General features: G+C 49.9%; 1 protein-coding gene across 2 annotated transcripts in view; it reads left to right on the plus strand.

Annotated features, from left to right (window-relative positions):
• The window catches only part of DCAF10 (DDB1 and CUL4 associated factor 10), a 525,958-nt gene that overhangs the window by 75,117 nt on the left and 433,055 nt on the right, over positions 1-17,786 (plus strand). For both annotated transcript variants that reach the window (XM_069630373.1, XM_069630372.1), the window contains exon 2: positions 9,037-9,150. In XM_069630373.1, coding sequence (XP_069486474.1) covers positions 9,037-9,150 — 114 coding nt within the window. The remainder of the gene's footprint in view (positions 1-9,036; positions 9,151-17,786) is intronic.

Below are 17,786 nucleotides of genomic sequence, written 5' to 3' on the forward strand. Positions count from 1 at the left end.
ACCAAGGCTGGGTGCAGTAGCAAGCTATCCTGACAGATCTTTAAGCGCAAGAGCAATTAACGGTCTGTCTTCAGTGGACTTCAGCCGCATTGGGCCTGACCTCCCTATGATCTTCTGAGTGCTGAGCAGAGGCTCTCATCCTACACATATGTGCTAATGGACATGCTAACGAAATAGTTGAACATCTTTCCTACCTCCCCACCTCCAAAATTAATCCAAGCGCTGCACATTTGCACCTCCTTCCTAGGCCAGACTTCCTTAGTCCAAGGTTAGCATATAGTGATTGTTTCACATTCAGTATGCTAATCACTAAATGGACCAAGATGTTGACCTCAAGGCCTTTAGCCTTATTTTGTTGAACTCCCCGATGGACTTCCTAACTTTCCCTACTGTAGCCAGTTGTTCTAGAATAATATGGGAGTTGCGCCTTGTGGACACCCTGCTGGATTTGGTCTTTTCCTCTCGCGCTCACTTTCTCCTCTCCCCCTCTTCCTTCTTACTACACTCCTACCGATCCTCCAACTTATACTCTATTCCTTCTCTATCCCACCAATGTCTCTGGTACCTTCTAAGTTTCTCCTCCTCCCTTTGATGTTACTGCTCTCTCCGCACTACACCTCCCTCAGCATGACATACAGCTCCCTCATTCACTCTACTACTCCCTTCTCACTACTGCTACCAGTTCCCTACAGCAACCACATCCTCACTACTACCCCTTCACTACAACTCCCTCCTCCGCAATACTACAGGCCTTGAATTATGAAACGTGCCTGAAAAAGAATTTGCCCCTTTATGAAGGTAAACAAAATGACACCTGTTTTGTTATATGGTCACCATTAATAATTGTCCTATTTGGTGCAATGCAGCCACCCAAAATTCAGCCACGCACAGGAGCGTTTATTTGCTATTTACTGCAAAGGACACTTGTTTGCAGTAAATAGCACATTAAAGTTTCCTACATCCCTGCACTCGCCATGAAGGGTAAGGACCACGCAAATGGTCTTCACCCTTCATAAAATCTCCTAGACTGTGTAAGTGGGCAAGGAGATTTTGCCAGCCCTGTATTCCTACCTTTCCACTACAACCTCCTCAACTAAATCTACTTCACCCATCGCTAGCTCAGACACCTTTTTTCACTCCCACATTCACTACACCTTCACACCCTTCTCTCCTAAGCACACTTTCCTGCACACTTGCAATGCAGTAGCACTTACACTCTCTAGCCAATACCTCCCCTTCTCTGGAAATTACCTCCATGTTCCACTGCTCGGTCCTTCCTCCCGCTGGTCTTTTACACCACCTCCTCCTCTGACCTCCCCTGCATAATCCACACTTCCTGCTTTCTGTGGTCCTTTTATGCCCCTCTGCTATAAGGATTGTTTTCCTGTTCATGGTCCATCTGGACCTCGCTTCCCCACACAGGATATTGTGGCCGTCTGCAAAGTTACAAGTAGCGGGCTAAACCCTGCCCACTTCTGCTAGGCCCTCCATGGAACACCAATGGCGGCCTATGAAGCCGGCTGCCGTTGTTCCTTTAACTCCTAAGGAAAGTACCAACCTAGCGAATGTTTGTGTCCCTGAAGTATGCCCCTGGTTGTCTAAGGTGTTCATTGGTGGCTGTATGTGCTTGCTGCTGTCATCCGGCAGCACCACGTGGCTCCTCTGACAGCCATGCGTAGTTGGTGTCACTATGCTCCTCTCTTATGCTGTGGTCTTTTCTAGCTGGCAGCGTGTCACTGATGCCGAGGGCAATTTCTGCTTGTAGTCATGTTGTGGGTTTCTCATGGTGTCTGGTACTCGACAAAGACTATGATTTGATGTTCTTTCTTTACTTGTTCTGTTAGTCGATTACTAGAAGAAAATAAGAAATGAAATTATGAACAGTTTAATAAACAGCAATTGAAATGCACAGCAAATTAAAAAAAAAAGTGAAGTGTGCAATCCATTATATCACTAACTATGTGTTATTAGTGGGGGCGTGGCTTGGCAGCCATGGAGTAGGCTGTAACTCCATCGTGATCCGGCGATCGATCCTCAGTAGCGTGTGCTGCCAGACAACAGTCTGCTGCATGAAAACGACATTATGGATGTACGAAGGTGACAGGAAAAGGAAGCACCCACCAGCGAACAAATTGGTCCAAGAGAACGTGAGATCTGATACCTTGTATCACGGACCGAGTGCGGCTGTATAATAACAAGATGGCGCCGCTATAAAACAAAGGGACCCGTAAAAGCAGCAGGCGCGTATGCGGAACGGGCTGCTGGAGGTACGATACGATCATTGCAGCAAGAGGACGTGCAGAGGTTAGGTTATAACCAAGCTGACCGCAAGCACAGAAAGACGGAGTGAGCGGCACCCAGGAGAGAGTGCAGGCGTGTGAGACGAGGCGGCGCTGCAAGAGGAGCGCATTATGGCTAGCTGCTGCTCGTGGAAATAAAACCGCGGACCCGGCCCCCTGTGATTGTAAGGAGCTGCCGGGTGCAACCCAGGAGCAGAACTGGCAGCGCGCACACGCATGTGGTGTGTGCGGCTGCCGGCAGAAACGCCCGCAGGGCTAGTGGTGTGGAGGGGGCTTGCGGTCCGCGACCGCAGGCTGAGTGCTGGGCACCGAGCTGCCTATTGAAGCATGCGCCTCACTGGTAAATAACAGACGGAGGATATGTAACCTGACGGATATGCCCTTAAGTGCAACACGGTAAACGCAGAGAGCCGTGTTGTGTTTTCCTTTACTGGTTCTTCCTGCTCCGCTTCGTTGCGGGCTGGTTGCGCAACATTAGTGATGTAAGATGGGGGGACACATCACAAGGCCATTAAGTGAAGGCAACCAGACCTCAGCACTGTGCTTAGGGAGACTCTGCACTGCTATTACTGCGGAGGGCGGCCTGCACCCCTGCAGAGACCCAAGATAAGCCAGTTGAAGTGGCTGAACACTGATAATAGGGGGAGTGAGCGGGGGGTCACAAGCCCCCCTCCCCCTATGGAATTGGGCAGAATCGGGCTCTCCCGAAGAGGGGGACAAGATCACAAATAGCCCCCCTGGGAAGTGACACACAGCGAAGAGGCGGAATCCGACATCTCTGCGGCAGTGCTGCGGACACCAGAGCGTGTGAGGATGTAATAAACATGCACCAGAGTGAACTGGATGTCCGGGTAAGCTGAGGTGCAGGTGGTGACATAGCAGGAGACCTGAAAGCGTATAGTCTGCAACAGACATTGAAGGTGCGTGGGAGAACACAACCCACCTGACCTGAAATCGGAGTGCAGCGCATGCTGCCATATATTTCTGCTCTCTGAGGGGGACGCGCCCCGGCCTGGATTGTTCTGGTGTCGCCGCAGAGCTGCAGGGGGACAGAAATTGTACCACATGCGGGGACCAGAACTGGACACGCAGACAGGGTTGCATCATGTCGGTTAAAGGACTTGGGGCCAAAAGTAAACAACCCACAATTGAGGCTTTTGCCAAGACGCCACAAACTCACACGGCCCCGGTACTAGGCCCAGCGACAGTCTCCGTGGACGGTACTCCAGGGGGAGAAAATCACCAGGTCCTTGCAGCAATAACGGAGCTGAGGAGCACATGGGGGACAGCAATGGCGGACCTACGAATGGCCCTAGAGAACAAAATTGATGCAGTGGAAATAGAGGTTACCTTGCTGCGAAAAGACGACAGAGTGCTGGCAGAAAGAACAAGTGGACTGGAGAGTGCGGTGAAAACCAATACAGAAACCAGTACAAATAATGCGGTCCACATAAGGAGGTCCACATATCAAAGCAGCAGTTGGCTAACCTTGAGAACTGAGCAGAGGAAGCGGAAGGGAGGGCGAGACGGAATAACATCTGTGTGGTCGGCTTGCCAGAGGGGGAGGAGGGCCAGGACCCCACGGACTATGTGGAGAATATGATCCTGCAAGAGATAGGGGCGGACAAGCTCTCACAAGGGTTTACCGTCGAACGAGCACATTGGGCCCTGATGAGAAAACCACAGCCCGGGGCCCCTCCTCGGGTGGTAATTGCGAAAATCTTAAACTATAAAGACAGAGAAAAAATCTTGGAATACTTTCTTAAAGGTGGAACGATAGAAAGGGCATCTACCAACATCACGGCGTATCATGATTACACAATGTTGGTGCAAAGACAGAGATACAGCTATGTGGCAGTCAAGAGGAGACTGCGCGCGGCTGGGATCAAGTACATGCTTTTGTACCCTGCGAGGTTAAGTCTTTCACAAAAGTAAAGCGTTCTTTTTTGAGACCCCAGAGGAAACGGCTGCATGGCTGGACCTGCAGGGCTGCCCGGATCGAGATGAGGAACAAGATCACGTGAAGCACGATAAGTGAGGGGGATGCAGTAGGATCACTAGGGTGTTAGTGTGGGGGGAGCCCCATTGAGAAATGTTGGAACATTTGAATTGTATTATGTCACTTTCGGACTTATCGATCCTGTTGGACTGGAATATAGATAACCAGATAACCAAAAGCATAAGTTGACTGGGAAGTACTAGATGTAGTAAACAGGAGCAGCCGAATGGAGGCAACCTACCCCCCCAGGAGTTAGTAGTAAGACAGCCACTAGGGCGGCTTGACCCTGCTGAGCCGCGAGTATGCACTATTGCCAGAAAGGGCTAGATGCGGGGGTGCCTGAGATCCAGAGATGGAGCTGGGCAACAGTTGGGGAGGGTGTTGTTGGGATGGGACAGAGAGGTGGGTGGTTGGGAGGTTGCGGGGTTTGTTGTGTTTTTAGTGGGTAGTTTAAGTTGGGGGGATACAAGCCTATACAGACGAGTCAAGAAAATGGATTTGGACCAGACAGGGGAAGGGAGGAGAGGGATTCTGCCATGCCATGTGGGATCTTAAAGTAGTTACCTGGAACGTCGGGGGGGCTCAATAGTTACTTGAAGAGGAATAAGGTCATGCTATACCTACGTAGGCAGAAGATAGATATTGCTCTACTGCAAGAAACGCATCTGACGCGAGATAAATTGGAGATGGTTGGGAAGAAATGGAAGGGGACTGTGGTGGGTTCGTCATATTCGGCGTATGCCAGTGGAGTGATTACCTGGGTGGCGCCACACATCCCATTTCAGCTGCTACAGACGCTGGTTGAGATGGATGGGAGGGTGGTTATAATGAGGGGGTTGGTGGAAAATAGGGAGATAAGTGTTGTGAATACGTACGCCCCGAACCAGAATACAGTGGCATACTTTAAAACATTGTGTAATAACCTTAGCATGTGTGGGGAGTGCGGTGATCTGGGGGGTGGGGGACTTCAACTGTGTACTAAACCCTAAAGTGGATAGATCAGACGGGAAAATAGATAGACCTACCCCAGCTGCTAAAGCGCTGCAGACACTGCTAAATGACTTTGGGTTTGAAGATGCATGGAGAGCGCAAGGCATTATTCGCATTATTCTGCCCCGCAGCCATTATATACGAGGCTAGATTATGTCTTTGTCACACCAGAGATATTGGCAGAGACCACGTACCTTGAATACAGAGCGAGGGACCTCTCAGACCACTCGCCTTTGATCCTCGGATAGCCATATCGTCCCCCGAGGGCGAGGATACCGACATGGCGCCTCAGAGCGGAGGCGCTGAGGGATCCCCTTTTTATGGAGGATATGAGGGAGGAGATTGTTAATTATTTTGAGACAAATGCTGGCAGTGTGGACTCTGCGGGCACACTGTGGGAGGCCTTCTAGGTAGTGATGAGGGGAGTAGCTATAGCAAAATCCAAAGGACTGCAAGGGGGGATCCTGGCTGACCTGCGGGAAGCAGAGAGTGAATTGGAAATGGCACTGAAGGGAGGAAATAATACCAAAGTAGGTGCCGAAGTGATACTCGGGCTGCAGTAGAAGTGTGCTGGGCACTGGGAGAGACTGTGTAACCTCAACTACAAAAAATATATAGAGACAGCATGCGGGAGGGGATAAACCTGGGAGGATCTTGGCATGGCTATATTAAAGAGTGAAACCCCTAGACCCATGATCGGGACAATAATAAGGGAAGACGGGAGGGTGGTTGATACCCAGGAGGGAGTCAACCAGAAGTTCGTAGATTATTACGGGCGGCTATATGGAGACGATGGGGAGGATGATCGAGCGACAATAGTAGAAACATTGGAGGACATAGGATTGCCACAGATAAGTGCTGAGGAGAGGGAGGAGCTAGATGAACCGATCACTTTGGAGGAGCTAGAGGAGGTGGTGAGACAGTTGCCCACTAGTAGGACCCCGGGGGCTGATGGACTCCCAAGTGAATTCTACAAAACATTCAAGGGAGAGGTGCTTCCCCACGCTGTTGGATATGTTGAACGAGGCATATGAGCGGGGCAGACTGCCTGAGTCACTTAGAGAAGCGGTTATAATACCACTACCCAAACCAAATAAGCCCGGGCATAGCTGCGGTTCATACAGACCCCTATCAATGTTGAACCAAGACAGTAAAATACTGATGGCGGTCTTGGCAAACAAATTGAGGAAGGTCATTGGTAAATTAATACATCCTGATCAGACAGGCTATGTCCCCAATAGAAATATAACCAATAACCTTAGAAGGCTCCATAGAGTCGGAATACGGAAACGAAAATGAAGGTGAGCTAGCAATTGTCATTGTACGCAATAAAGGCCTTTGATTCGGTGAAATGGCCATGGCTGCTGGCGGCCCTGGCCGGCTATGGGATGGGTCCTGGATATTTGCAGTGGGCCAAGATGTTATATAGCGAACCGCTGGCTAGAGTTAAAAATGGAGCAGTGATATCGGAAAGGTGGCAACTCCGTAGGGGAACCAGACAAGGTTGCCCTTGGTCCCCTATGCTTTATATATTGGCTCTGGAACCCTTAGCGATCTACTTGAGGCAACAATACAATACGATACGATGGGCATCGCTGTAGGGGGCGAATGACATCTGATATCCTGATATATGCAGATGATGTGCTGTTGTATCTACGACACCCGGAGGAAAACCTCCAATATATTCTGGAAGTAATGGAAAGATATGCAGAGATGTCTGGGATAGTGGTGAACCCTCAGAAGTCCAGCATGTTTCCATTAGGCGGATATAAAGGGATCCCCTTGGAACAACTACCGGTGTTACAGATACCATGGGTGGTAGGCATTTTTCACTATCTAGGGATAGACATCTACCACACGGTGGAAGAGGAGCATAGGTTCAACAGAGGTAGCTATCAAGAAAATCGAAAACTGCATGGGGTTCTGGGTAAAGCTGCCTTTAGCAATGATGGGGCGTGGGGCGATGCTGAAGATGGTGGTTCTGCCTAGGCTCCTGCATTACTTTGGTAACATCCCGCACTGGATACCAAAGAAATTCTTCACTAGACTGGACAGTATGTGCAGGGATTTCCTGTGGCATGGCACATAGAACAGAGTGGCCCTCTGGAAGCTACAGAATTTCCATGAGAAAGTGGGTATAAAACTGCCCAAATATGAAGTCTATTATGTAGCAAGCCAACTGCAATATGTTGCTAAATGGCTCTCAGATGAAGTGACCTCTTAATCCAATCCAGGTTGTTTGGACAAGATTGTGCCCCATTTTACTTGAAAGAGATGATGTGGTTGCCCAAAACAGAAATGGAAGGGCGTCCCAAGTTGATGATACTTGGGTGGAAGATGTGGCATAGGGCATGCCAGATGATGGAGAACCCATCCTCATGTTCCCCGCAAGTACCACTAGTTGCACTGGCAGGGGGAGAAAAGCAACTAAGGATGATAATCAGAAACCACTGGGAACCGGTTGTGTTAGCAACAATGGGTGATATTTGGCAAGAGTGGACGATCATAGGTTTTGAGGTGCTGGGTGAGGAAGCTGGGTTACACACAGGCCAGTATATCACGTATGACAGAATGGTGCAGAGAATTAAGAGAACATGGCCTGAAGTGGTACTGGAGGAAGAACCAGATGCTACCATAGACATGATATCTGATATAGCAGGGGACATGAGATATCAAGAATATACGAGATGATGTCTGAATTTGGTAAGGAAGTAGTACAATTGAGACTAGACTGGAAAGCGGAAGTGGGAGCCCTGATGGATGATGGGTTGTGGGAACGAGCCCAAGGGTATCACAGGAAGGTGTCGAGGAATGTGAGATTAAAGCAGATACAATTGTATATCACGCATAGGGCGTATAGACACCCCAGAGGATATCAAGGTTTAAAAATGCAGGATGGCAAGCATGCCCTAAGTGTGATGAAGAGAATGCGGGCATGGTGCATATGTTTTGGTCATGCCCGGTTATTGAGCGCTTCTGGAGCGAAGTGGCACAAAAGCTAGCAGAAAGAGGGGTCAAGATTGTGGTGGATACAGTGTGGGCCTGTTTGTTGGGGGGGTTCCCTAGACCACAGGAACTTAAGCATGTGAGCAAACTAATGGACCTGGCATATGCGCTCGCAAAGAGAATTGCTATGGGGTGGAAGACCTGCCACAGGCCACGATTAGAGGTGTGGTGGAAAGATTTGCAGAAATGGGCAGAGGCGGAGACCATGGTATGGTTAGAAGAGAGCAGTGCTGGGGGGGAGGAGGAGACCGAGAACCTGATGGCCTGGAAATTATTAATAGCAGAGTTGTTTGGGTCAATACAAGACCCAACGGAACCCATAGAAGGGGAGACCCTACCATAAGATGCAGGGACAGAATGTGAGAAGTAGTAGGCTCGGAAGGGGGGGGAGGGATAAGGGGAGCAGTGAACATAATTAAGCGAAATATTATGGAAATGTTATGAAATATACTGCAAGTTTGGTTTGCATTGTTTGTTTGAATAAACTAATAAAAATAGTTTTTAAAAAAACTGTGTTATTAGTGAACCATAAAAAGGATGGACTGGGATTTTTGTTTCCTTATAAAGCTTTGCATTCTAGGTTGCTCATTCCCCTCCACCTCTTTCCTCAAATGATCCATAAAGTACAATATAAGTATAGTTCTACAATACATGAAAAGGTTTGCTAAATTCATTTTTTTTTCCCTGGACATTTGAGTACAAAGGTTTCACGTTCTTAACTGTTTTTTGTGTTCTCTTCAGGTCAGTGCTGACAGTGGCCTGTGAACAGACTGAAGTGTTACTTTTTGACCCCTTATCCTCAAAGCACATAAAAACACTTTCAGAAGCTCATGAAGACTGTGTAAACAATATCCGGTAAGTGAAATATTGAAATTAAAAGAACCTTCACGTCCTAACATTATCGCTTGTTTTAATTCTTGAATTTTCCTGGGCAGAAAGCAGCACATTTCCATACTCTTGCGTCCCGTCCCCTTTCCTCCATACTGCATGGGCGTCCCTTCCAAGGGACGGAAGACGGAACCTTTTTTACCAGAACAAATCTTCTTCCGGAACCTTTTTCACCAGAACAAATCTTCTTCCCCTTTAAATTTAGAGGCGTGTGGGGGTGCGGCCTAGGGAACATGTGCTGCCCTGACTCCGCCCTCCGGCGCCACACTTCAGTCCCCTTTTCCGCGTCGACAGGAACAGGCCGAATTCACCAGTGCTCCTGGGTTTGGCTTCGGCTCTGTCATTCCATGCATGGATACTTCTTTGTCTTTTTTGTCTTTTTATCATTCAGGTACACGGTCCTCAGGTGTCGCGCTCCTCCCCGGCGCATGTTGACTTCCACAGGGTTCAGCTGGTGTCCATTCTGCAACTGACTCTTCCCAACTTCAGACACCCACGCCCTCTGCCTATGTTGTCTTGGCCCAAACCACGGTTGGCAAGCTTGTACAGAGTGTGGCTCGCTGTCCTCGATGGCGCTGAAGAACAGACTAATCAGGTGGAGGGAGCTCTTCCAGAAGTCACCTCCAGAGGACCTCAAGAACTTGAAACATCGAGCCAAGCCCAAGGTAGGCCCGATATTCCCCATCGCACCCCGCAAAGGAGACTCCTTCCCAGGGACTCTCCCGTGCAGGAGGGACTGGTCAGGGTCCTTCTACCAGCATGTGCACCGAGGCTGCTGCAGCTACCAGCCTCTGGGCTGAGGGATCCTCGGATCCTCACCGGTGGTAGTGTTGAGGAATTGGAAGGTTCTTGTACCAGGTCGTCATCAGAGGGGCTCCGTCCTTGTAACAGCAATATGGCTGAGGGGCTACGCCCGAATACTGGCAATACTTCCAAGGGGACGCCTAAACGCAGCTCTACCGACCCTAGGGTAGAGGGTGTCGCACCTACCGGCCTAGGCCCGAGGAGCAGGGTATGTTTCGTGATCCACACGCAAGAGTCTTGGATGAGGCCGGGCCCAGCGGGCTGAGCAACAGGTCGCAGGCAGCTCGACAAGATGGCCACCGCGCCAGACAGAGGCACCCGTCCGACACCATTCCAGGCATTCGGCGAAGAACAAGTGTCAAGGTGGGACTGGCCTCAACCAGGTAGGTGGCCTACAGCTTATTCCTCTTTTTTGCACAGGGCGGCTTCCCACTGCGTCAATACGGGCAGGGTATGCAGCGGCTCTAGCAGCTCCAAGCTACCCCGTAAGCACCCCCTGCCACTTCCTCGGCCAGTGAAGCGGGGTTCTTCGAGAGGTTCCTCGGCCTCATGAAGTCACCTCAGATGGGGGTTATCCTCAAAGACGCCATCAGGGAAGTCCTTCCTGCAATGCTAGCGGCACCACAAGTGCCGGCGCCCCAGGCCCCGGCGCAGCTGCTGCCTTCGGCTCCTCAGGTGGCTGCACACCAGCCTCTGCCACTTCCTCAGCCTCCTGCCGCCGTCCCTGTATCCCAGCCTCCGGTGCCAACTACTCCTTCTCCACAGGATACGGATGAGGAGGAAGATCCGGACACACCATCCTCAGCCAGGGCCTTCCACAAACGTCTTGCTGGGCTGGCGGAGTATCTGGGCCTACCCGAGGTCGAGGAGTCGGCAGAGGGGGTTCTGGCGGAAGGCGGAAGTCCTCACGCGATGCCCCTCTGCCAAACGGGGATTCCACTGCAAACCGATGTAGTCTCCCTGGCCAAGAAGGGCTGACTCAAACCCCAGCCAATCAATCGATGCCTGGGCGCCAAGTACAGGCAGATAGAGGGGGATACACTCTTGCTCTCGGCCCATCCTCAGCCACACTCCTCGGTGATCTCTGCGGCATCACTATACTCCAAGCCTCAGTCATCCTCAGCCTCTTCCTCTGTGGCACTGCTAGGCAAGGAGAAGATCTTGGAGGCGTACGGGAAGAAGCTCTATTCAAATGCGTCCTTGCATCTTCGTTAGGCCAACGCCAATGCCAAACTGGCTGCCGCCAACCAAAGATTATCCCGGAACTCCCTACCCAGAGCCAATCACGCTTTAAGACGGGGCTAGCCGAGGACAAACGGGTGTCGCATGACCTCCATGGAATCCACCGTGGCCCATATCGACACCTCTGGCCGTGCCATCTGTATTGCCATGGACATGAGAAGGACAGCCTTGCACCGGGAACAAAATTTAACCTGGATGTCCAGGAGCGCATATTAGATCTTCCGTTTTGAGGGGTGGGGGCTTCTTCCACTCCTCCACGGACGAGGAGCTGGACAAAAACAGCTTACAAACGGCCAAGTCTTATCCATCTTAACATAGACCACGCCCTTATCGTACACCCAATCTCAGCAGCGCTCCGACAGGGGTCATACGTACAGAGGGTTCTGCGGCTTCCAGGAACGGATATCCAGGCAGCCAGACTGCTTGCCGTCTCAAAACTGGTGCAAGCAACGAAAGGGGGGTTGGGAGGGAAGAGTAAGGGCTTTTTCCAGTCCCCCTCCTCCGCAACAGCCTCAGAGGGAAAGAAGGCATGACACGCCCCTTCAGGTCCATGTCTCTCCAGTGGGGGGCAGGCTAGCTCTCCACGCACATTTCTGGCGCCACAATTTCACGGAACCCTGGATCCTCTCTGTAGTATCCATGGGGTACCACTTCCCTTTCCCAGCCTCTCCTCCCTCCTCTCCTCCACTCCAACAGGTTGGGACAGCAACTCTTTTGGCAGAGATCCGGTCGCTCGTAGAAAGCCAAGCAGTGGAGGAAGTCCCAGCCTCCCAGCGAGGCTTGGGCTTTTACTCCAGATTTTCGCCATTCAAAAGAAGAACCAGGCGGGCCTGAGAGTTGTGCTAGACATTTCCACCCTCAACCTCTCCTTACCCCTGCAAAAATTCAAGATGGTTACGCCAGCCTTTATTGCTGAGACATTGTGCAAGGGAGACTGGATGTACTCCCTGGATCTGAAGGACGGGTACCTACACGTCCCGATTTGGCAGTCCCATCTTTCTTTCCTACGGTTCAGGATCATGGGCTACCATTTTCAATACAAGGTCCTTCCTTTTGGCCTCAACTCGTCCCCCACAGGCACAAGAATACGGTGACGGCCCTCCTCAAAGTGCACGGTCTCCAAATCTACCCATACCGCGATGACTGGCTCATCAGGGCTACATCTACGGAAGCGGTTCATCACTCCTCCCATGCCCTTATAAACACACTGCACGATCTGGGCTTCACTCAATCTCAAGAAGTCACAGCTGCAGCCCATGCAGACTTTAACATTCTTGGGCCTCATCTGGGACACGTGCTCCGAGAAAGTATTTCCGGCGGAGGACAAGATCTCGGCCATCAAAAGGGCCACCAACCACTTCCTCAGCATAGAGGTGACCTCGGCATGGTGGTACCAACATCTGCTGGGTCTATTGCCAGTGGTCTTATTAGCCGTTCTGCACACGAGCCTGAGGATGAGGAGGATTCAGCCGCACTTCGCGCCCTCATGGAACCAGGAGCGGGGCTCTCAATCCGAGATGATCAACGTTCCTCCATCTCTCCACCCGGACCCAACATGGTGGTCCAGGGACTGCAACCTACGGACGGGCAAGCCCTTCCGGCCTCCCACCCCACAGGCCACCGTCACCACAGATTCCTCGTTCGAGGGCTGGGGAGCCATCTTGGATGATCTCTTGGTCCACGGCACCTGGACTCGAGAGGAACAGGAATACCACATCAATTGGCTAGAGCTGAACGCCTTCTGGCTAGTGCTCAGGGCATTCCTAACACTTCTCAGGGGCAAGATTGTCCTCATCCAGATAGACGACTCGACCAGCATGTACTATGTCAACAAGCAGGGAGGCACCAGATTCCCCTCCTCTGTGCAGACTGATAATCATCATGTGGGAGTGGGCCCTGGAAAACGACATTACCTCACGGCAGTCCATCTCACAGGGAATCCAACCTGGAGGTGGACAGGCTCAGCAGGCTGTGAGCGGACAATTACGAGTGACAGCTAAACAACCTTGTTATTCAGGAGATCTTCAACAAGTGGGGTCACCCCCAGGTGGATTTATTTGCCACCTGGCACAAGAAGTGCCCTCTCTTTGCCTCCTGGCAGGGACAGGGCCCTGGCTCCCTTTGCGACACATTTCGGCTTCAGTGGAACGTCATGAGGGCTTAAGCCTTTCCGCCCACTCTGCTAGTTCTGAGTAATTTGCAAGATCAAGGAGTCTCGCCAACTTAACCTCATTCTGAGGCCAGGCCATTGTTTTTGGAGCTCCTCAGCCTCTGGGAGATGCCCCCGATTCATCTCCCGGCAGGCCCAGCACATCTACTGGCGCAGCAGGGGGGGGGGGGCAAGGTCATCCACCCCACGCCACAGAAACTAGCCGTCACATCATGGTTCCTGACCAGGTGACGCTTCAGCACCTCAGCCTCTCGCAGGCTAATCTGGAAATCATACAGGGCGCAAGGAGCAAGTCTACCAGTGCCCAGTATGAAAGCAAATGGACCAGATTCTGCCACTGGACTGACTCCAAGGGAATCGATCCCCTAGCATGTACTCTGGACAACGTGCTCTCCTTCTCGGCCACTCTGGCGTGCAGGTTGACACTTGCTGTACACATCTCGCAGCCATCGGAGCTTACAGGAACTCTGAGGAGGGGATCTTCTCTTCCAGTCCTATAGTCAAACATTTGACGGGGCTTGCGAGGCTCTACCCGCCTGTCAAGAGGCCGCATCCGGTATGGGACTTCACCATAGTCTTGGGCGCCCTGGCGCACAATCCGTTCAAGCCAATGGCATCCTCGGACATCAGGCTGGTCACCATCAAGACGGCCTTACCTCAGCTCGTAGAGTCAGTGAAATCTAGCTGCTGGTCGTCTCAGAACTGCATACTACCTTTCACAGGGACAAAGTAGTCCTGCAGGGGTCATCCAGCATTTCTGCCCAAGGTGCCGTCTGCTTTCCACTTGAACGAGGAAATTGTCCTTCCTACGTCCTTTGCTGATCCTAAGGACGAAGCAGAGTGCTGCACTGCCTGGATGTCAGTTGTGCCCTGAAATTCTACTTGGACAGGAGCAAGGGCTTCTGCAAATCGGACGTCCTGTTTGTCACTTTCGGGGGCTCAAGTCCAGGCTATCTGGCCTCAAAGGCCTCCATATCCTGCTGGATGGTCTCGGACATCAAAGAAGCATGAGAGTGCTAGCACAAGCTGCTGCCGGCCACCATGCCCACGCAGTCGGGGCCAAGGCAGTTTGGGCCAAGGAAACGGCCATCGCATTCCAGCGCCATGTCCCTTGGCAAGTCATAAGCAGGACGTCCACTTGGGCCACTCCCTCAGCTTTCTGCAGCATTACTGTTTGGATGCCGGCTCTAGATCTGACGCGGCTTTCGGACAGGCGGTTCTCAGGAACCTATTTGTTAAGGAGGGTCTCCTCTCCACCCTGGGGCTACATTTAGTTGTAATCGCTCATGCAGTGTGGAGGAAAGGGGATGGGCCCTATTATAAGTTACTCACCGTAGTGACTAACGTACTCTTAGTCCATAGTCCCCTTTCCTCTATACTTCCCACCAACGCCCCTCCTAATAATACTGGTGTCATTAGGCAATGTTTAAATCTATTGTCGACGCGTCAATGGGGACTGAGGTGTGGCACTGGAGGGCGGAGTCAGGGCAGCGCATGCTCCCTGGGCCGCACCCCCGCACACCTCTAAATTTAAAGGGGAAGAATATTTTTTTTGGTGAGAAAGGTTCTGTCTCCCCGTCTCCCGTCCCTTGGAAGGGCCGCCCATGCAGTATGGAGGAAAGGGGACTATGGACTAAGAGTACGTTAGTCACTACGGTGAGTAAATTATTTCTTTGTACGTGAATGTGTGGCCTAGTGGTTTGCGACATAAGTGCAAAACAAAATCTAGCATTGGAAGGTTAATTGGTCTGATGTCAGAAATTGGCTTTGCCAATGCTTGTTTTTAAAAATCTGCACCGCATTGTTGCACAAGCATGACATCTGGGACTCCCTTTAGATAGACTCTTGCGACTTGTTCAGCCAGTATGGTACTCTGCTATTGAGAATTCGATTTGAATACATCATTCTTATCTGTAACAAGAGTCACTTTATTTTAAGTTTGATATATTTCCTTCCTGGCATTCTCAAGAAATGCAGGTAGCAGCATGGGAACTAGATCATATTGGGTGGTGGCGTATCCCCCTTCTAGTTCCTTGTGTTAGAGGCAAGAAGGGGACTTATGCTCTGCATCTTCCGCTCAGGAAAGTGAGGCATATAAGCCATAATCTTCTCCTGCAACTGTAAAAAATGCAAAGGTCAGCAGCCTTCTGCCCTGCCAATTAGCAGATGTCTACTTATTCAATTTATTTCATTTGTTTCAGTTGTTAATTACAACTTTTTCAAATATGTGTACATACATTTGGACACAAACACATGATTAAACAGAAAACCACACGAAACAAAAAGACGTCGAATTTGATAAAAGAATATTAAAAAGTTCTAAAGCGCAAAAATATTACATAACATTCCTTATAAAAGCATGAATGAATCACTTAAACAATATGGTTGGATAAAAGGAATATAATCATCTAGACAGGATAGCTTTGTCATGGATTTTCAAAACCAGAATTAACTTTACTATAGCAATATTCAAAGAAACCAAATCTGCATTAAAAATTTTTGTCCATGAAATCTTACGTTTAAATTCTATATTGACTAAAATATCTAAAAAGCAGATATTTCCTTTGTACCATGGCTGAACAGGAGACAATTGGATGCCTCAAGGATTCAGTATGGCTTGTGTTTTTTACAGAAGCGACAAGTTGTGTCCATGTTAACAGTTTATGAACGAATTGCAGTCTCGAGTTTGGTAGGCCATATGTTTTGCTGGAGTCTCATGATAACTGCAGCATATCTATTATCGGGATATTTTTCTATATATAACGTGGGATCGAGTTTAAGGGCTTTAGAGCAAAATCACGAATATTGAAGGTTGGAAACTTGGGGCATTTGTTCCAGGTCATAATCCAGGCCCAGAGTTTTGATTTTGCTTTTTCCGGGTTATCAATCAAGAGTTTGGACTGAGATATCTGCATTTGTCAGGTATTGAGTGCAGTACAGTTCCCAATCGTAAAGTGTGCTGCATTGTTGGCCATTGAGAGACGAGGATAGCAAAGGCAGCAAGGTTATAACCTTGGTTGGGTTACTACGACATTTCCTGTGAAGCGTTAATGCTTGCCATGCTACCATCGTGACCAACGAAACCAGACCTAGTTCAGATCGCAAAATGACAATCTGCGTGCTCTTTGGTAAAGATAAGATCTTCTTTCAATATATACCTTCTATATGGTCCCAGTTCGGATGGTTCTTTGGTTGTTTGCATTGGGCACCAGATATGATTTTCTGGCACAACTATCTGTTTGAAAAAGGTAATTACAGGAATATGTTATGTTAGCGGTACTTGTACAGCGCACCGTCACCAACAAAATTGGTCGCCAGGCGCTCTGGCGGATCTGTAAACAGGAAGGGTGGGGTAGGGTTAGTTGGGAGGAAGGGAGGAGGAGAGTGGGAGAATTGGTGTACTGTTGGCAGCTTCAGCTCGATATACACTGAGGACTGGGCTTTGGTGCTAGTATCAGATTGGATGAAAGCCTCGAGTGCTGTGTGTGAAGTTTGTGTTTTTGATGCGGTGTGGTAAAGTGCGTGCAGATTGCTGGGAGATAGATGGTTGTGTGGTTTTGTGTGGGTTAAAGTATGCAGAAGATTGAGGGTTGGGTTAGTGGGGTCTGTATCCTGGTTCAGGTACTTATGATTCCGTTAGAGTTGTAAACCTGTGGGTTCGGATGTTGCTGGTTCCTCGTGGGCCGACTTTCTTTGGTGGTGTTGCGCTAATCCAAGTGTATCATATTGAGTATAGTTTGGATTGGTGGGTGCGTCTGAACCTAATCTTCAGGTGTGGGACTGGGTGGGTGATATCTATTCTCAGGTGATCTAGTGTGACCCTGGTCGGTTAAGGCTTTGAATGGTTCAGGGCCGGGGTCGTGTTGCAGTTTTGTCCTAGTGGATCCGTCTTGGTGAGCGTGTGTATGTTCTTTGATTTCCGTGGGGTGAACATCCTTGGGACTGTTGTAGTTTTGTGTGGTGGGGCATTGTGCTTCCTGCTTTGTATTGGTGGGCAGTGTGTAGTGATAAAACATTGTTTCTCACCCATTGCATTGGGGCCCGTGATGCAGTGCTTCCTTTCACTCTGTTTTGTTCTTAGGGCTGTTGAGGAAGGTCCTAGTTAAGGTAATGGTCCTCTTGATAATTTGTTCTAGTCTTTCTGTCTTAGTTGCTATGTTTACTGTCTTTGGTCGTATTGCGACTGTCTCCCGTTTGGTCCTATTAGTATGTCGTGGGATATTTATCTCCGCTTTTCCCATTGATTGATCGGTGTGTATCGCGGTCGCTCTACGTTCATTGATGTTTTTAGTTATGTCGGTGCCCCTGTGGCCAGTCTTTCTAGTTATGATGTGAAGAGCCAGGTTTTGAGTAATTTCCTGAATAATAGGTGGTTTCTTGTGTTAAG

The sequence above is a fragment of the Ambystoma mexicanum genome, chromosome 6q (assembly GCF_040938575.1).
Source record: "Ambystoma mexicanum isolate Mex_15411 chromosome 6q, UKY_AmexF1_1, whole genome shotgun sequence".
Classification (NCBI taxonomy): Eukaryota; Metazoa; Chordata; class Amphibia; order Caudata; family Ambystomatidae; genus Ambystoma; species Ambystoma mexicanum.